Source organism: Cyanistes caeruleus, chromosome 27 (assembly GCF_971803275.1).
Source record: "Cyanistes caeruleus chromosome 27, bCyaCae1.hap1.1, whole genome shotgun sequence".
Taxonomy (NCBI): domain Eukaryota; kingdom Metazoa; phylum Chordata; class Aves; order Passeriformes; family Paridae; genus Cyanistes; species Cyanistes caeruleus.
In genome coordinates this window covers 3,427,282-3,446,747 of record NC_141727.1, presented here as the reverse complement: position 1 = coordinate 3,446,747, position 19,466 = coordinate 3,427,282, and the positions used below count along the sequence as shown (strand labels likewise).

Genomic DNA, 19,466 nt, shown 5'->3' with positions numbered 1-19,466 from the left:
GATACACTGGGAATCATTGGGATACTCTGGCCAGACCTTGGACACCCATTGGGGTACACTGGGAAGGCCTTGGGAGCCCACGGGAATACACTCAGCAAGACCTGGCAACCCACTGGGATATACTGGAACACTGTTCTGGGATCAAAACACAGACATGGGGACCAATGCCAGGGTGTCCCCTCCCAGTTATTGCAAATCCCAAGGGGACTGAAGCCTGTTCCCAGCCCCCTGAGTCTCTGTTCCCATTCCCAGGTGTATCCCCTCAGCCCTTTGCTGCACCTGGCCATGTCCCCCCAAGAACAAAGCATGGTGTCATAAAAAACAACATTTTTTTATCTTTATTTCTGCGTGGTGACACTGATGGCTCCAGTGGGGGTGAGAGGCTGCAGGCACAGCCTAGCATTGCCCCATGGCACAGGGATCCATGGGATGGCACAGCCTGGCTGTGGATCCGATGTCCCCTCAGTGCTCCAGCACAGCTCAGACACCACCCATGGTGCTCCCAGGGACATTCCTCAGCCACACAGGGCTGGAGGAATGCCTGGAGCACATGGCTGGGTGTCACCGTTGTCACCACATGTGCCGGTAAGGAAAAGCCACCTCGACGCAGAGCACGGCCAGCGGTGTGGAGCAGTTGTGCCGGTGCCCAGCCAGCAGCCGGCCCTCGCCCAGAGCAGTGGCCATGCCCTCGGCTGTGCCAGAGCTGCGCCAGCCCTGGCAATCCCACCGGCGGGCATGGCCACCCCGTGGTGTGGAGCCGTGCCAGGCCAGCCGGCGGGGCCTGTGGGTGGGGATGGGGTGAGAGGGGCTGGGGGCACCCTGGGGCACCGCCGCTCTTTGCTCCTGGGAGGGACCCAGCACAGACCCCCCTCTCCAGCTCCCACACAGGGGCAGCCGTTCAGGACCGTGTCCAGACTCACCAGAGCGGATCCGTCAGGATGTCACGCCCGTTGAAGGAGTAGATGGGACCCCGCAGGGTGGCACCAGCCTGACCCCCAAAGAGGGAGCCCCAGGACTTGGCCAGCAGCTGGCCCTGTGGGCATGAGCCGTGGTGCTGAGCCAGGGGAATGCCCTTGTCCCCACCATGTGAGGGCAATAACATCCTCTGGGTTCTGTCAGCTCCCCAAAAGCCCTGAGCATGGCCCAGGTGCAGCAGCCCCAGAGCAGGTCTGGGTAGGGGTCCCCCACCCACTGAGGCTTTGCCACCCTGGGGACAGGGACGGGGAACCTGCCTTCAGGTTAACAATGGGGAGGGTCCTGTCTGTCCTCTTGACGATGGACACCAGCTGCTGGCTGGGGGCTGACAGGAAGGCCCGGAAGGTGCCGTAGAGCCCGGCCTCCTGTGACTGCCGGTAGCACTGCAGGTCAGCGCCCCGGATCCCACTCATGTCACCGGACAGGGGCACGTTGAGGGCAGCCAGGCGGAGCTGGGGATGGCAGGGAGGAATTGAGGTCTCTGCTCCCCCTTTCCCAGAGGGTGCAAGTCCCTGGCAGTGCTGGCCAGGATTGGGGGTCCCCTGGACACCTCTCCCCTCTCTCCCATGACTGGCCACTCATCCCCACCCAGGGACCAGGCATTCCTTACAGATGGGATCCGTGGGGCAATGGTGGTTGGCAGAATCTGGGGCAGCCCTTGTTCTTCCTCCTTCTGGATCTGCAAAAACACAGCTCAGTTCAATCTGGGGACACCCATCCATGTGCCATGAGTGGGGGGCACCCACCTCTGACCAACATGACCCCAGGCTCTGCTCATGCTAAGCTGGCACTGTCCTGCTGACATCCAGCCCATTCCTATGGCACATCCCTCCCAGCATGGCCAGACCCTCAGCAGGGCTCACCAGTGAGTCTGTTGGAGACTGCATGGGTGACAGCGTGTTGGGGCCTCTTGGCTGCACCCTCTTTGCCTCCTGGATGGAGAGGTGGAAGAAGAGGGAGAGAACAGTTCTGTGTGGTCTGTCCCATCCATCATGCAGAGGAGGGGTCTGTCCTCTTACAGGGACATGAGTGGACCCTGCAGTTCCTACACCCCTCACCTGGTACTGTGGGGTGGAGGCAGAAGGGTCATCACCAGCCAAAAAGGATTTTGGATCCTCCAGCTGCTCAATGACACGAGTAGAGGGAAAGGTTAGGGAGAATCCTCTCCTTCCTGGGGATTTGCTGTCCTAGTGCCAAATCCAGCTCTGGATCCTGCCCCCCCAGCCCTGCAAGGGACCCCACACGGTACCAGGAGGCGGCTCCAGCCAGTGGGGGTCCGGAGGAAGGCGTTGCTCCCTTCCCGCACATAGACCAGGCTCCCCTCGGGCACAGCACTGCTCGCCTTCACCATCAGCTCCTTGGACTTGAAAACCCATGTCTGGCGCTGGGGGAGTGCAGAGGGTGAGGGTCCTGCTGTGTGGTACGGGGCAGCTGCGGGGGTTTGCCCAGGGCCACAGTCTGGACTCACCCGGAGATCAGCACGGGAGTCCGATGGCTCTGTCTGAGGGACACCAGCAGCTGGAGAGCCCAGAGATGGTGGGGGGTCACAAGGTGTCCCAGCATCGGTCCTGGGTGCTCCCATGGGAACTGGTCCCACAGGGATGTGGTGGGAGTGGGTGGGAGAGCCAGCAGTGGTGCCAGGGACCCGTGCTGCCACGGTCCCGGCGCCCAAGGAGGGGAGGCAAAGCTTCAGGAAAGGTGTCCCCAAGGTGGCTGGAGCCCCCAAAACACCTGGGAAACGCCCTCACCTGATGGCCAGCTGCGGTCTGCAGATGCCTGTGAGGGGAAACGGAGCCTGTGTCTGCTGCTGGGCACAGGGAGGGGGACAGGGACACTCTTGGGGACAGTGAGGCCGTGTCTTACCGGCTGCTTGCAGGGTGGCTGGGCATGCACAGGGTGCACCCTCTGGAACCAAAGACAGGCAGGTTTGGGGGGGCCCTGGTGCTGTGCACGCTCACACACACGTGTGTGTGCTCTGGCACAGGCGTGTGAACACCAGTGCTGGGCCTTACGTTGAAATAGAGGAGACCTGGTGGGCCAGGAGGGCCAGGGGGCCCAGGAGGGCCGGGGATCCCGGGGGGACCTCGAAGACCCTGCAGTAAAGCAGTGTGGAGATTGGACTGGGCTATTTTGGTGCTGCCTTTTAGGGGGGCAGCTATGACACCCAGCTGATGTCTCCCATGCTTCCCACTCCCATCCCCTCCCAGGGCTGAATGTCCCTGGCTGGGGCACCACAGACACTGGCCAGGGAGTGACTCTCACATGGGGGATGATCGCTCCATAGATCTCTGGTTCCTCTTTGCCATCCTGCAAAGGGAGAGGGAGAAGACTGAGACTGATCTCCATCCTCCCTCTCTCCATTTTCCATTCTCCCCTTCCCCTTCATCTACCCCATCTGGGACGATGGGTCCTGTGGTGTTGCTGATGGGGTGAACCATGTCCCCAAGGCAGGGCTGAGGTCCCCAGGCACCCCTTCCCCTGGCCACTCACCGTCTGGTACCTGTTGATGGACCCCCAGGAGCCAGGCTGGCTGCCAGTGCTGAGGAAGGGGAGGTGGCCTGGTTTGCACCTGTGATTCCCATAGCAGCACCCCTGGGTGAGCCACAGAGGGAGGCAGGGTTAGAGCCTGTGCTGTGTCTGGGTGCTGGGGTGTGCTGGGGATGTTTATGGGTGGCACAGATGTGCACACATGTGCCTCTCCACGTGCCATGGTGTCCCTCATTCCCCACCCTGTGCCCCATGCCCTGGGGGGAGGTGAAGAGGGAGCAAAGGCAGCATGGAGGGCTCAGGGGTGCACACTCAGGTGTGGGGATGGGACCCCCCCAGCCAGCTTCCCCCACGCTGCTGCTCATGGCTACAAACCAGCTCTCCAGGGTCACCCTTTTCTCCCTGGAAGGGAAGTGAGAGATCCTGTCAGTGCCCAGCTCTGGGGGTCCCCAGGCCTCCCAACCCCCCCAGGCAGTGCTGTGCCTCACAACCAGGGTACCACCCGCCATGGAGCTGTTTGGGCAGGGTGCCTTGGCCAGTGCCCCTGCTCCAGGACCCCTGCCCATGGTGCCACTGCCTGGCTCACCTTGGGGCCCGGCAGCCCGGCCAATCCACGGTGTCCAGCGTGGCGTGAGTCACACTGCAAAGAGAGGATGTGTGGGGTGACACTGGGGTGCCCCCTCCCTAGGACCCACAGCCCAGGACCCTCTACTCACCCTGTAGTCCCCTGGTGGTCCTGGTGGCCCCATGGGACCGGGCATGCCTGGGGGTCCTGGCTCTCCGGTCCGGCCAGGGCTCCCTGGCATGCCTGGCAGCCCATACTCGCCCTTGTCACCCTGAGGGCAGATGGCACAGGGTGGTGAGTGTGGAGTTGAGCCCCTGTGTTCCCCCACAGTGGCAGGATTGGGGCAGTCCTGGAGCCCCCTGAGGATTTGGTAATGGGGCTGCTCCCCCAGGGCAGGGCAAGGGGCTGGTGAGCTCAGGTAGCCCACCCCAGCGCATGGACAGGGTGGGCTGGGACCCCCTTACCTTTGGTCCTGGGAATCCTGGCTCCCCTCGGAGCCCTGGTTTTCCAGGGACTGATGCAGATCCTGGGGGACCAGGGGGTCCTTCGTGCCCAGGAACCCCAGGGGGACCCTGAGATCCTGGGAGTCCAGGTGCCCCTGGGGGTCCTTCTGGTCCAGCTGAGCCTGGAGACCCTGGAAGTCCTTCAGCCCCAGGGAAACCAGGTGGCCCCACGGCTCCTGGAGGGCCTGGGGGTCCTGGCTTTCCCTCCCGCCCAGGGGCCCCCTGGGGGCCATCATGGCCTGGGTAGCCGGGGGGTCCGGGCATGCCGGGCAGCCCGGGGGGACCTGGGGGTCCTGGGTTTCCCGCAGGGCTGGAGACTCCCAGCTGCTTGTCAGGTTGCAGGGGGAGAGGAGAAGGAGCAATGAGCTGCCGTGTACCATCCCCTGCTCCCCCTGCCCTCCCACACAGCCACATGTCCCAGTCCTCCCCATCCCCGCCAGTCCCGCCGGGGACGGACTCTGCGGCCAGCACCGGCGTCACCTGCCCTTTTCCCTGCCCCGGTGCTCACATCGTTCTCTGCAGGCGCGGGTGGCCCCCGGGCTCCCCAGGCACCCGGGGGTCCCGGTGGTCCCGGAGGTCCTGGAGGACCCGGCGGGCCCCGGGGACCCTGGTGACCTGGCTGTCCTGGGCTGCCGGACTTCCCTCTCTCCCCTAAGAATCCGGGCTTGCCTCTCTCTCCAGGGAATCCTCGGTCACCTTTCTCTCCCTGTCGGGGAAATTCAAAGCCTGGCTCCACCTTCCGGCACTTTTCTCCACTGGGGCCCACCACGGGCACCTGCTGACCCCCTCCCTGGGGCCACCTGAGCCACTTCTCAACCCAGTCCCCAAAGTTAGAGTCCAGATCCTGAGCAAAAAGGGTTTTGCACAAAGGACGAACAGGATTTCGCGCAGTGTGTCCCTGGGGGTCCCCGCACACCCCTGCCCCTCCCCGGGAGGACCACCGCACCTTTGGGCCGGGAGGGCCGGGGCGCAAGGGGCAGACACAGCCGGAGGTGTTGTGCACCTGGAGAGGGAGAGAGCGATGAGCCGCGGGACCGGAGCCCCGACTGACGGGTCCGACACGAGTGCCCCGCGCCCACCTCTCACCTGGAGGGCTGGGTCCGTCTCGGGGGCCGACGGGACCCGCCGGGGCAGCCCCTTCGCCGTCGTCTGTGCGGAGGAGAGGACGGGCTGAGTGCGAAATCCCTGATCATCATCCCCATTCTCCACTTCCACCATCCCCGTCCCGGCCTGCCAGCCCGTGTCTTCCAGAGCCCCTTGCCCGGGTGTCCATCCCAGGCTGTCCCCGACACCTCCCCGGGGACTGGGACCCCTCCAACACCTGCATCTGCAGGAACTCCTCTTCCACTGCGCTCCCCTCAAGGACCTCCGGGGCGGCCGTGGGTCGGTGCTGCTGGGACAGACAGAGAATACTCAGTGCAGGGCTCGGGGGGATCCTGGGGGGAAGGTGGGACCCTTCCCCAGTCGGGGCTGCCCTCAGCCCGGCGGGGGGGTTCAACCCCAGCGCTGCTGACGGACTGCCCCATGTGAGGGACCCTGGGAGCTGCCGTGACTTCTTTCCAACGGGGAAGAGGGAGCTGAGAGTCGCGCTCGAGATTGGAGCAGGGCGCGGTGCCCGGGCTGCTGTGTGCAAGCAGGACACGGATAAGGGGAAGGACACAGCAAGGAGCCTGGAAGCAGCTGGCGAGTTTCGGGAGGGCTGGAGGAGCTGGAGGAGGGCCACTGCCCAGGGAAAAAGCACCTGGCCTCGTGTGCGCGGCGGGGCATGGCCTGACCCCTTCGCTGTCCCCCTGGAGGGTTGGTCCCGGCGTCTAGGGGCTGTTGCCAGAGGAGGTTTGCTCAGCAGCACCTTCCCCACGCGCTCCACGCTGGTGTCTGTGTCTGCAGGAGCAGAGGAGCGCTGGGATGGGAGGTGGTACCAGGCTGGAGGGGTACCAGGCTGGCACAGCACTCCCAGTTCCCAGCACCTGCCATGGCCACAGCAGTGCCACCAGCAGCCCTAGACCCTGGCACCCTCCACATCACCCTCCAAGTGCCCCCTCCATGCTGAGGCGCAGGAATTCGGGGTGCTGGGATCCCCATCCTGCCATGCCTACCTTCCTCCCCATCCAGGGTGAGGGGCGTGGGGCTGGTGCCTGGATCGGGGGCGGTGTCCTCTGAGCCCAGAGAAAACCACTGGGCCGTGGCAGGGTGCAGACACCCGGCCAGCACCGAGACGATGCAGAGGGTGCGGAAGAGTCTCAGGAGACTGCTGGACCCCATTCCGCTGCCTCGGGGCCCGGCAGCCCAGGATGGAGGTCCTTGGATCATCCCACTCGTCTGGTCCCGCGGCCCCGGCACGGCGCCCGCTGTTATCGGCGGCCCCCGACACGCCCCTTGCCCGCCCCGCACCCGCACCCGCACCCCACGGACCGCATCCGGCGGTGCTGGGCACCCACGCAGCCAGGTCACCGCCTGTCCTGCCAGCCCGGGGAGAGGGGGGCAGTGGGAACCACAGGAAGGGAGCCAGGGCCAGGAGGAGATGCCAGAATGGATGCGAGGGAGGGCTGGGGAGGAGAAGCTGCCTGGAAATGGGGAGTAAATCCAGTGGACGAGTGGGCTGGCTGAGAACAGAGGGCATCGGCTGCAGGTCCTCGCTGAGGTCTGTCCTGCTGCTGGTGGCTGGAGGCAGGAGGTGTTGGAGTCCTGCAGTATCTGTGCAGTCACTGTGTCCCAAAGCACGTTCAAAGGGTCTGGGGTTTCACTGGTTTCATCAGAGCCACCCTCAGCTGTGGGGCTACAGCCTTCTCTGATCCCCAGCCCCCTCCTGCTCCTGCTGGTCTGCAACCTCTCCCCAGGGCTGGGGCAGCTCCAGACCCTGCTGGGGTGTGTGGCTAAGGAGCAGCAGCCAGTTTGGGTCCCCACAGCCTCGGGAATCCTGAAGAGCCCCCCCATCAAGGACTGAGGGCATGGAGCTGTCCCAGGCAAGGACCTGGGCTACACTGAGCACCAAACACCAGCACTGAGCCCCTGCGTGGCCTCAGAGCTGTGGTTGGGGTAGGGGCAGCACGACTGTGGGGGCACCAGCCCAGCCCTACTCCATTTTACAGGATGGTGCTGGGACAGGGACCTGGAGGAGCAGTGCCTGGGTGGAGGTGAGGGAACACTGTCCTCCCGCCGTGTGCTCCACCGGCCGCTGGTGCTGCCTCTGCCCGCAGACACAACAGTCTCCCTGGCGGGCACTCAGTGCTGCCAAGGCCTGATAAGGTGCCACGGCCTGAGCGGGGCTGGGCACCTGTTTGGGTTTGGTCTCTGCTGGGACACTGGGTCAAGGCTGGTGCCTCTGCCCTGAGTCACGGCCACTGTGCAGCAGTGCCAGGCAGGGCAGGGGCTCAGAGCAGTGCTGGGTGACCACACCTTGTGGGGCCTGGGGGTGCAGGGGACATAGACCCTGTTTGCCTCTGTCCTGTCTGCACTTGCCCAACTCACCTGCACGGGAGAGAGAAGATGGTCTGGAGAGCCCTGGTGGCAATGCCATCAGTGCTGTCACTCGAGCCTCAAAATGCCAGTTTAAGCACTAGATGTACTCATCCATGAGATGAGTTTGGGGCTCTCAGCCCAGGCCCTGCATGACAGGCAGCTCTGCTCTTCTTGTCCCACCCACCACACTGACTCCCACACCACGGCCCCCCTGCCATATCCAAGACCCCCGTGTTGTGCCCAAGACGCCGCTGCAGTGCCCACGACCCTCTTGTCACATGTAGACAGGTCCCTCCAATTGCCCCAGTCCCGCTGTTGACTGAGATGCCCCGGGGCTCGGGGATCACCAGCCCCGGGTGACGCTCGGGGACTGTCGCCAGGGCTCAGGGGCTGCTCTCTGCCGTCTCCCGAGCCCTCGCCCGGTGCTGCGGGGACTGACAGGGCCGGGGTCCCGGGAGGCAGCCGGGGCTTCCGCCCTCTCCCGTTTTTCCCGAGTAGCCACTAGGTGCCGGCAGCCTTCAACCTATCCCGGGCTGTGCGGGGCGGGGGGCGCGGGGGGCCGCGGCTGCGGGACCGGGGGCAGGTGGGCTCGGGGAGCCGGCAGGGCCGCCCTGGGCCGTCCCGGGCAGACCGGGGCCGAGCCGCACAGGACGCTCCTTTGTCAGCAGCACTTTCCCTCCCGCCGGGACCCCCCACCACCCGGAGCCCAGAGCCCACGCCGGGGGTCTCGGCCGCATTCCCCGCGCTGCAGCCCCGCACGGTGTGTCCCCCGTTCATCCCCGCTGCTCTCCGGACTGAGCAGGGGGTCGAGGGGGCGGGTGATTCGGGTGGGTGTCTCGGGGCTGGGGGCTCCGGGCCGGCTCTCCGTACTGCCCGGCGCAGGGGCTGCCCCGCCGGCGGCCCCGCTGCAGAAGCCGCCGGTGCCGGTGTGGCCGCCGCCGGGGGGAGCGTCGCTGCCCGGTGAGTTCCCGGTGGCGACGGGGGCGGCCCCGCCGGTGGCCCCGGTGGCGGCGGCGGGAGGTGTGGCCAGGGGCCGCATAAAGCCGCATAAAGCCGCCGCCGCCGCCCCGCGCCCGCCGCCAGCCGAGCGCCGCGGAGCGGGGCCGGAGCGGGGCCGCCATGCGCCCGGGGCCGGGGCTGCCGGTGCTGCCGGCGCTGCCGGTGCTGCCGGTGGTGCTGGCGCTGCTGGCGGCGGCGGCGCGGCCGGGCAGCGGCGAGGAGGCGATCCAGTGCCCGCCGTGCTCGGAGGAGCGGCTGGCGCGGTGCAAGGCTCCGCAGGGCTGCGCGGAGCTGGTGCGGGAGCCGGGCTGCGGGTGCTGCGCGACCTGCGCTCTGCCCCGCGGCACCGCCTGCGGCGTCTACACCGCTCGCTGCGGTGCGGGGCTGCGCTGCTACCCACCCCGCGGCGAGCCCCGGCCCCTCCGCACCCTCATGCACGGCCAGGGCATCTGCACAGACCTGGCCGACGTCGAGGCCATCCAGGAGAGCCTCCAGCCCCCAGGTGAGGCGGCGGAGGGGCGGCAGAGGGTGGGTGCCCAGGGTGGGTACCCTGGGTGGGTGCCTGGGGGTCCTTGTCCCTCACAGGGGCAGTGGCATAACCCCTGTTGGCACCAACCCACTCCCTGCTCACTCGGCAAGAGCTGTGACTAAAGGATTGGACTCATCAGGGACCTTCCCATACTTAGAGGAAGCTGATAAAAATGATGAGGAGTGACTTTTACACTGATAGATTGTGGCAGGGCAAGGGGAAGGATTTTAAACTAAGAAGGGAAGATTTAGATTAGATGTTAGGAAGAAATTCCTCCCTGTGAGGGTGGTGAAGCTCTGGCACAGGTTGCCCAGAATATTTTCTGGCTGCCCCATCCCTGGAAGTGTTCAAGGCGAAGTGGGATGAGGTTTGGAGCAACCTCGTTGGGTGGAAGGTGACTCTGCCCATGGCAGGAGGGTGGAACTGGGTGGTCTTTAAGGTCCCTTCCAGCCCAAACAATTCCATGACTCTAAGAAGCAGGATGGGAATGCAGGGAGCATGTTCCAGGGAGCAGAGACAGGCTGCAGGAGACCTGGTACAAGTGGCTCCCGTTTGTGCCATCCTCACCCACTGTGGGCACAGCAGTGCCACAGCCACTGGCACCACATGTGCTGGAGAGGCAAACCTTCACCTGCTGTGCCCTGGCTGCAACGTGGACAGCCCAGTGTCCCACGAGCACCTGCAGCCCTTGGAGACACATCCCAGCTGCCAGGGAAGCTCCCGTTGCACAGTGACCCCTGGGATGCTGCCAGCAGATCTGGCTGCACTGCCGGGAGGAAACAGGAAAGAGGGCACGGGGCACCTGCTCTCCTCCAGGCTGTGTGGGAGCTGTGCTGTGCTGGACAGGGCAGCGGGGTGCAGGCAGGGCCAGGCTGGAGGAGCTGCTGCCCGTGTGCTCTGTCTGCCTTGCAGGTGGTGATCGTGGCCCCCCTGCCACACCCCTGCTGCTCGGGCAGGGTCTGGGGTCTGAGAGCAGAGCTGGCAGTGGGAACCCACCCCACCCCAGAGCTGTGCAAGTCGCACCATGGGAATGAAGCTGCTCCCAGGGAATGAGTGTGGGGACCTGGTCCATCGGTGGTCCCCTTTTCCCATGCTGTGACCAGGACTATGTCCCCTGAAGCTGGGAAGTGTCATCCCAGAACAATCTACAAGCTGCTCTAGCCTGACCCTGGGTCCGCACGTGGGGTCACTCGGAGCTCCCTGGGGGGCAGAAGGGACTGGAGCAATGTTTGTCCCTGCCCATGCGGGGGGCTGGATCCCAGTTCCACTCCCTCCTTGCACGTCTGATCCATGGCATCTCCTCTGGTGTCCCTGCTGTGATGAGTGCCGTTCGTGGATAGGCCCCTCTAGGCACCCCCCTGCAGGGACAGGAGCTGGCTGGGAGTGCTTGGAGCCCCCCTGTCCTGCCTGTCTGTCCTCATCCCACATCCTGCAGGAGCTGTCTGGGCTCCCTGGCCCGGGGCTGCGCCGTGCTGCCAAGCCCTGTTGGTTTTGGCCGTGCCCTGTGTAATGCAACATTTTTTCCCAGAGCCTTTAGGAAACAGACTTGCATTTTTTCCCTTCCTTCCCGCGGTGTTTTGGCTTGGCTGGGGATGGGTGGGTGGCTGTGGGAGCCGGGTCGCCCGCCGGGCACTGTGCTGGCCAGCGGCGTCACAGGCAGCAGGATGGGCAGGAGGAGCCCGTTGTCCCGTCAGGATGTGGGCAGGACACCCACAGAAAATTGGTCGGTGCAGTCCCAGCGGTGCCTCCCCCCGTGGATCCCTGACCTGCTCCGGGGACAGTGGGAGTGTGGGGCTGGGGGCTGCGGGACCCCTCGCTCCCACACAGCCTTGCCTGGCACAGCGAGGGCACCCTGGCACGGCCTCTGATGTGTCCCTCGGGATCAGCAGAAGGGAATGAAATGCCTGTTCAGGGGCAGGGGCGTACGGAGCAGGTGCCCCCGGCTGTGCCCGCGGCCCCGGGGCCGGGCGGGTGCCGGCGGCTGGGAAGCGGTTAACGCGCAGCTCGTACAGTAAACACTTTGTCTGGGGGCTCTGTCCGGGGGGCTCCGCATTCCAGGGAAGAGGCTGGGATCAGGGGGCTGGGCTTTCTGAACAGTTGGACATGGCTCCCGGCTCCATAGCCAGGAAGAGCCTCTCTGCTCACCCGGGAGCTGTGACACCCGCGGGATGTGAGGGAGCACCGGCTGCTCGCCTGACTTGAGACCGTCTTCCATGGCAGTGGGCACCTTGTGCTGGACCCTGTCCCTGCCACCCGCTCCCAGCCCCGCCAGCTCAGGACTGGCTTTGGGATCCCACTCCTCGGCCAAAGTCCTGTGCAGGGACCGGCTCCAAAACGTCCCAGCCAGGGCTTTCTATCACAGCTGGAGGTGGTGGTGGCTGAGGCCGTGTGTGGCAGCCAGGAGGAGGTGAGGACGTACTCCCCAACACACAGGATGAGTGATTTAGTGTTGGGTAAATGATTATGTCTGGGAAAACCTGACCCATGGGAGCTGCGTTCATCCCGTGTGGTCTCTGTAAACTGGGACAGATCCTGTTTCCTTCCTATGTGCTACACTGGGAGGAATGGCAGTGGCTGAGCCATGGCTGGACCGTGCACAGGTAGGGAGGACAGGCTGGGTCCGGCCAGGCAAGGATCAGCCGTGTCCCATCTGTCCCCTGGGGTGGGGCTCATCCACACCTGGGTTTTTCCAGGCTGGGTGCTGCTCCTGGCCTCTGGGCTGCTGTTCTCGTGCCTCTGGGGAATCACCTGCATCTGCATCCCTCACTCCCTGTCCTGCATCCTGACCTGCCCTCCCTCGGTCCCACACTGGGCACTGAGGTGGGAGGTGAGCAGGGCAGCGTGTCCTGGGATGGGGACAGGCCAAACTCCCAGCTGCCACCCCAGGCCAAGGGGCAGCAGGTGCCTGGTGCCTGTGCCCCTGCCACCCCCATCCCCAGCTCCCCACGTTCTGCCAGAGCCAGCACTTGGCAAAAAGAGCCCAGCCCTCCCAGTGCTGGCGCCTGCCAAGTCGGGAGCCCAGAAAGGCAAGAGCCAGCACTGCCACGGTCCTGCCAGGACCACCCACAGGTGGCACTGGGGGTGCTGGCCAGGGACATGGAGGGTGCTGGAGCTCACTGCAGCTCGTGCCATGTTGGCCACAGACACGTGGACGTCCTTTCTGGCCTTTGAGGCATCAGAGGTCCTTCGTGCTGGGGCTGGTGGCACAGGGGGCAGCAGGGCTGGGGCTGTGAGGGTCAATGACACTCGTCTGTCCTCATGGACACACGCACGAGGTCCCAGGGCTTTGCTGGCTGCCCCAGGCTCTGCTCCCACGGGATCCGCGCGGTGGAGCCGGAGCCCTTCACCGCTCCCTCGGACTCAGCGCTGTGAATCACAAGTTCGGCACGTGACCAACCTCATTTGCAGCTCCCGTTAATTGAAGGCGATGCTGAATGACTCGTTTGTGTCCCCTGTCCACAGGCCGGGCAGGAATCCTCCTCCTCCTCCCGGGACAGGCTGTTTTATGTGTCCGGGGAGGGCAGCACCCCCTCCCATCCCCTTGGCACCCACTTCCATTCCAAAGCGAGCAGAGAGGTTTTCCTTGGCCAAATCGGGACCCCCCTACCCTCCATCCCTCCAGGGTGGTGGTGCCCAGGGTGGCAGATTGGATGGCATCAGGGCAGTGTAGGGCCCCACACACATTGCCTTTCCCAAGTCTTTGTGCTGCGGGTGAGTTTTCTGGTCCAGTCGGATTTCCAGGGAGGCGAGAGGCTCCCTGAGCAGCTGTGTGTCACTTAGCAGGGGGACAGTAACCCCAAGGGCAGCAGCGATGCTGGAGCTGCCCTGAGAGCCGGGGACCACGGTCCCGAGTGCTGTCAGGAGCCGCCTCGCTGCCCGGAGGCACCGGCGTTTCATGTGACCTTATGAAAATGTTATTGGCATCTGGTTTTATTTAAGCCGGGAGATTTGATGCTCTGGAGGCGGCTGGCGGGCGGAGGAGGGGGTGTTTGGCTGTGCCGGCGATCGGTGAGGGTTTCCCTGCGGGGGCAGCGCCGGTGCCTCCCGGTCCTGCCTTTCCATGGCGTGGGAGCAGCGCGTGGAGGTGCCGGAATTTTGGCATGGTGGTCCCCACCGGTGCCAAACCTGCCCAGCTCTTCCTGTGTGTGTCCCCACAGGGGTACAGAGGAGGGAAAGAGCATCCTTGGCAGAGCCCCCGAGCCCCCGGCAGGGCTCTGCCACCAGCGCCCGTGTTGCGCCACAGCCTCATGGTGCTGGCACCGCTCTGTGCAGGGTCCTGGAGACTTTGGGTTTGTGTTTCAAATTTCAAGGGCATGAGCTATTTCCTGGAAAATATGGACAGATTAAGCAAAAAGTAAATAACACCCACGAGGGAGGGGGCTTTGATTTGGGCTTCGCTCTGGACTTTAACCAGACCCCCAGGAGCTGGGCCAGGAGCCCTGCACTGCAAGGGACCGTGGCAAGAGGTGCCAATGGGAGATCAGGAGCGGGATGCCGTGGGGATAACAGTGGGCAGGAAACTGCGGCTCTGACCCCTCTGCCCGCCTGTGGGAAGTGCCTGTACCGGGCATCACCCAGCAGCCTGTCCTGGCACTGTGAGCCCCTGGGTGTGCCCCCGACAAGTGACCACCCCCGCCTGGTTTGGGAAGGTTTTCCCTGCTGCCAGCTGCAATATTGATTTGTTTAAGCCCAACCCCACGAATTTCAGCCACTTCCCTGCACAACCCAGGTGGACTGGGGGCAAAACACTGCTCGGGCTGTGCCTGATGCAGCTCTGAGCACAGGAGGAACCCTGGCTCCTGGGGTGTCCCCCTTCCACAGAGTCTTCACGGGCCCCAAACCAGAGGAACCCGCAGCTTTTTAAAAACTAAAGTCACACCGAGCACTCGTCTCATGACGCTCTGTCCAGCTGCCAACATCTGGGCCGGCAGCTTGGCTGCGCTCCTGGCGCAGGCGGGGATGCCAAGTGCCGCCTTTTGGGATTGGCCCCTCGGGAGATTAACTTTCTTATTCCAGGAATTTCTTCTTTCATGTCTTGGCGGGGGCCGTGCCCCGCAGCAGAGCTCGGCTCCACTCCCGGCTGTGGCGCCCGGTGCTGCCCCGGGCGTGGCGGGGACTCAGCACCGCCCCGGTGCCCCCACTGCCACTGCAGCTCCTCAGAGGGAGATTTTGGGGGGCACTGGGGGTGTCCTGGGGCTGGTTGGCTGTGTGTCCCAGGGTCAGCTTCTAGGTCTGTAGCTCCAGTGCTGTGGGTGAGCCCCTGATGCCCGGTGACACGTGGCTGGCAAGGGCACAGCCAGAGCCAGCACACTGGAGCCACTGCCCAGCACTTGCAGCAGGCATTTGTGACCCTGCAATAACAAACACATGGCAACAAGTTGTTAGTCGTGGCTAATGAGTAGGAAAAGCTCCCAGGAGTCTTTCCCAGTGCTGCAGGGAGCTCAGCCCAGTGCAGTGGCAGAGGCAGGATGGACGCAGGGCTGTGAATGACGCCTGTGGGGAGCAGACATGGTGATGTGCAGCCTGCCAGAATCCCCTGCATGCCGTTCCTCGGGGTGCAAGTGGCACTGTGGAGATTGGGGCACCGTGGGGGCTCTGCCACTCCCAGGCCTGCCCTGTGGCACTGAGCTCCCTTGGTCTGTGTCTCTGCAGAGAAGGAGGAGATTGACCACCCCAACAACAGCTTCAGCCCCTGCAGCATCCACGACCGCAAGTGCCTGCAGAAGCAGCAGGCGAAGAGGGTCAACAACGGCAACAAGATGCGCAGCAGCGGGAGCCCTCACCACCGCGAGGACACGCGGGTCATGGTGAGCACAAGGCTGGGGAGGGCAGGGTGGCTGCTCCAGGGTGTTGGGGCTCTGGGCCAGGAGCAGGTGCCAGCCCTGTGACCAGCTCAGCCCCTCCTTTTCCCCAGGCACAGGGCTCGTGCCAGAGCGAGCTGCACCGGGCGCTGGAGAGGCTGGCGGCCTCGCAGACGCGGACACATGAGGATCTGTATGTCATCCCCATCCCCAACTGCGACCGCAACGGCAACTTCCACCCCAAGCAGGTAGGAGGGGCTCTGACCTATTGTGGGGGACAGGGGGGGATTTTTAGAGCCAGGGTGAGGCTGGGAGGGCTCCTGGCTTTGGTGGGAATTACCCTTGGGATGCTGGGGGCCCTTTACAAAAGCCCCAGGGTGGGATGGGGGTGGTAAAGCCCCAAAGAGAGCTCCTGGTTGCCAGGCAGCCCACGGGAATGGCCACAGGGACCAGGCTGGGTGTCCTTGACCAAAGCCATCCCCACAGTGTCACCCGGCGCTGGATGGGCAGCGGGGCAAGTGCTGGTGTGTGGACCGCAAGACGGGAGTGAAGCTGCCGGGCTTCCTGGAGCTGAAGGGGGACTTGGACTGTCACCAGCTGGCGGACAGCATGTGAGCATGACCGCGGCGGCCCCGCGCCGTGCAGGGCCAGGACCCCCGCCGGGGCTGCCTTGGAGAGAAGGAGAGGGGACGTGACTGCTGAGCAGCGCCCTGGTGCCGGGGGACCCCGGGATGCGCCTCGGATGGCAGCGTTCTCTGCACCACGGGCTGCCCACGGCACCGCCACCTGCGCCATGACCACTATCGGCCACTGCCAGGGGTCCCGGCACGCGCCAGCACCACCTCCATCCCACACGGACACGGCTTGGAGCATGCTGCTCTGGGGCTGGGGTCGGGTTGTGTGGGTGGAGTGGGTGGGAAGTACCCTTGATGCTGCTGCTGCTGCCCCGTGGTACCCCTGGTTTTCAGCCCAGCCCCACAGGAGACCTCGGACATCTGGCACCTCGGGGGGTGCAGTGGCAGCATCGCATTTGCAGCTCGGTGCCCTCCATGCCAGACCTCTGCAGCAGCAGAAGTGCCTCATCCTGCTCTCCCTGCTGGTGAGAGGCTGCCCAGGCAAGGACTGGGGGATCTGGAGAGACCCCCCTCGCCTTCATCCCACCCCGAGCGTGTGTGTGTGAAGGGCACTGCGACCTCAGAGCAATAAGAAACCTTCCCACTCCCTGCTGCAGCCTCCCAGCCCCACAGCCCGGGACCTCCTCCCCACAGCCCAGCCCCATCCCACTCCCTGTGCAGGGACAAAGCCTCCCATCCATCCTATCTCCCCCTCCTCCATCCTGGGGTCAGGGGGTCAGGATCCCCAGGCAAGCAGCATTGAGGGGAGGGTGGAGAGGTGAGGGATGCCCAGGAAACACATCCCAGGGGGAAGAGCTTCTTTCGGTTTGAGATTTTTCTTTCTTCCCTAAATTTTTTAGTATTTAAAAAATGTTGTTGGTGGGATCTAATAAGTGACTGTGTGAGGCCCCGAGGCTGGAATTCTCCATCCCGAGGGACCAGGGCATGATGATAGCTGGTGATGGCTTTGGTGATGGCTCCTGTCTTCTCTTCCTGGCCAATGTGACAAAACTGGGATGGATTCTGGAATGTCTCCGTGATGGGATCTGCAGATTTCACCAGCACAAAGTTCTCAGCTGAGAAATTGCCACTGGTTTTGTACCTGGTTTTTCTTCAAGCTGTGATGGAAATTTTTCACATAAAAATGCTGTGGAAAGTGTGCCAAAGACAGAGGGGACTTCCCCAATCCCCTCCTGCCCCACCCTCTGGCTCCATGGCCCCAGTGGTAGGTTTTGGTTTTCCATGTGGATTTGTCCTGTCCAAGGCCCCCGCAATGGGAATGAAGTGTTTCAGTTTTAGTGAAACACCCTCTGCTCTCCTGATCCCCTGCCCTGCCAGATCCCTGCCTGCCCCGGCTGCCCATGGCCCTGCTCACACACAGCTTCTAAACCGAGTCAGTTTGCCAGGACAGTCCTCGGTGGAGAGGGGGGTCCCTGCTGCTGCCACCCCCCAAAGCCAGCGCACCAAGGAAGGGGTTCCCACTGCCAGTCCCCTGCGGCAGCCCCGGACACTGCACAGTGGCAGTGCCAGCCTGGTGGCCTCGGCCACTTCGCCGCTCCCCGTGGACACCAGGGCAGCTCCAGCAGGGCCTTTCCTGGTTTGGGGGCTCCCAATGCCAATGCACCAGGGCACGTTCTGTGTCCCGCTCTGAGGGCTCCAGCGTTTCGTAGTGTCTCTCCTGTAGTTTAGGGCTGTATTTACACACCACCATGTACCAGTGTCCCCCACCCCCAGCGCATCCCCTGGTGCCCAAGGGGTCCCTGTCCGTCCCTCCCGGGCCAAGCCCGTCCCATCAGATTCCTGTGTAGCACCGACCTTTTACAGTACACATGAGCCTTTGTATCCTCAAAAAAGGTAATTACTGTATTTAATTTCCTGTTATTTGATGTGTTTCTATTGACTGTGTTTTGTCTTTTATGGCTTTAAATTATGGGAGAGGAGGGAGGCAGAGCAGGAGGAGGGGCTGTGGGATCCCACTGGTGTGGGGACAGGCTCTGGTCACCACCTCTGCACAAGGACTTGGTCTCCTGGCTCTGCATTGGGTTTGGGGTTCAGCAGCCCTGGAAACCCAAAAGCCCACAAGCCTCTGGAAGAACTTCACTGAGCAGGGATGGGGTGGGAAAGAAATGTTTTCTTGCTTCCTTGTGACTCCCAGCTCAGAGTCTCCAGAGGTGCCACCGGGAGGATTGTCACTGTCACAGCACCACCGCAGACGGCGCCAGGCTGGGGAGGGGACCCTGGACTGGCTTCAAAGTTCAGGAGAGGACAGGGACAGGCACTGGCTGCTCCAGGGACACGGGCTCATGGCCAGGCCGTGCTGACAGCCTTGATGAGCCACAGCCCATGTGAGGTGCCTGCTGGTGCCGGGGTGCACCGGGCATCTCCAGCCCTGCTCGGTGTTTTGGGAGGGTGTCAGGATATGGGTGGGAGATGTCCAGGCACAGGAATTCTGACAGCCGCACACTTCCCAGTCATGGCTTGGCTCTCTCCCAGTGTCTGCAGCCAGTGCTGCCTGGGGTCACGGACCAGGAGCTCGCTGAGTCCCTGTTTGGTGGCTCCCGGGGCCAGCAGTGCCATCCGAGGCTGGCGCCAGCCCTATGCCCCGGTTACCGGAGCTGGGCGGCCGGCGGTGCTGGTGTTGTGCAAACACCACCGGGATGAGGCTGGAGCCAATACAGACAGCCCAGAAATCTGCTGGCATGGCAGATCAGCCACCAGACCAGGGCTGACACCAGCCCTCCTGGAGCCCAGCCCTGGGCCTGGCCCTGTGCTGGTGGTTACCAGGGCTGGCTGGGATCGGGGGAGGCAGCACGACCCCCCCAAAGCACCGTGTGGAGCCAAAGCCTTTGCCTGTCCCCACCCCCAGTTGCTGATCCTGACCAGCAACACAATAACCACAACAGAGTCCAGCTCTGGGGGTCCTGGGCCTGCCCCAGGGTCTCGGGGCTGAGGTCCCACAGCCTGAGCTGCCTGTGACCTTGGGGAGCTGCAGGCCCCTGGTCCCTGCAGCACGATGGGGACAGCAGAGGCTCCTGGATCCCCTGGGCACCAGCTCCTGAGCTTACCCTGCAGTGCTGGGATCACTGAGCAGAGCACAGGGCAGAGGGACCAGGGGGACAAAGCTGCTCCTGTGTCCTCTCAGAGCCCCATGTGCCCCCACTGTGGTGACCCCAATATCTGTTTTGGTCACTACCAAGAGTGGCCACAGCTGGAGCCTCTCCACAGCCTGGCTGCAGAAGAAGGGCTCTGCCATGGGTGCATCTGTTCAGCTGCTCTGGAGCAGAGCGAGTGTCTCTGCTGCTGCCATCCCTGTGGTGCCTGTGGCAGGATAAATGTTCTACTGCTTTACTGAAAATACCCCTGAGAGGGCTCGTTAGCATGGGGGCCAAAATTAAACCAACGCAGAGGCACCAAATGAGAACTAAGGTAGAGAAGAGCGTGGTGTCCTCAGAGCCGCTTTCTGCTCCGAGCTGCAGCATGAGCTGACCCTTCAGCTGCTGCACATCACGGCAGCACCGTCTTCCTCAAGGCCCT

At 63.8% G+C, this 19,466-nt stretch overlaps 2 protein-coding genes across 5 annotated transcripts; one reads left to right on the top strand and one right to left on the bottom strand.

Moving 5' to 3' along the window:
• Nucleotides 1–312: 312 nt before the first annotated feature.
• LOC111940004 (uncharacterized) lies at nucleotides 313–6,886 on the bottom strand. Of its 4 annotated transcripts, none has more exons than XM_086864686.1 (23): nucleotides 6,627–6,886; nucleotides 6,272–6,411; nucleotides 5,852–5,920; nucleotides 5,617–5,700; nucleotides 5,477–5,533; nucleotides 5,039–5,236; nucleotides 4,492–4,854; nucleotides 4,179–4,298; nucleotides 4,049–4,102; nucleotides 3,838–3,864; nucleotides 3,466–3,567; nucleotides 3,238–3,282; nucleotides 2,988–3,068; nucleotides 2,839–2,880; nucleotides 2,724–2,751; nucleotides 2,444–2,625; nucleotides 2,225–2,359; nucleotides 2,034–2,096; nucleotides 1,839–1,907; nucleotides 1,586–1,654; nucleotides 1,233–1,427; nucleotides 921–1,033; nucleotides 313–781 (listed from the first exon to the last, which is right to left on the bottom strand). In XM_086864686.1, exons 1-23 carry the CDS (start codon nucleotides 6,838–6,840, stop codon nucleotides 571–573), a joined length of 2,661 nt encoding a protein of 886 aa, XP_086720812.1. In that variant the 5' UTR covers nucleotides 6,841–6,886; the 3' UTR covers nucleotides 313–570. The 4 variants fall into 4 exon arrangements, with proteins under 4 accessions (XP_086720812.1, XP_086720810.1, XP_086720809.1 ...); XM_086864684.1 differs by having other exon boundaries at nucleotides 5,617–5,679; nucleotides 6,627–6,876; XM_086864683.1 differs by having other exon boundaries at nucleotides 2,444–2,562; nucleotides 5,617–5,679; nucleotides 6,627–6,857.
• A 2,175-nt stretch (nucleotides 6,887–9,061) lies between these two features.
• IGFBP4 (insulin like growth factor binding protein 4) lies at nucleotides 9,062–17,813 on the top strand. Its single transcript, XM_086864682.1, has 4 exons — nucleotides 9,062–9,490; nucleotides 15,170–15,324; nucleotides 15,432–15,566; nucleotides 15,805–17,813. Exons 1-4 carry the CDS (start codon nucleotides 9,109–9,111, stop codon nucleotides 15,931–15,933), a joined length of 801 nt encoding a protein of 266 aa, XP_086720808.1. The 5' UTR covers nucleotides 9,062–9,108; the 3' UTR covers nucleotides 15,934–17,813.
• The last annotated feature ends 1,653 nt before the right edge of the window (nucleotides 17,814–19,466 follow it).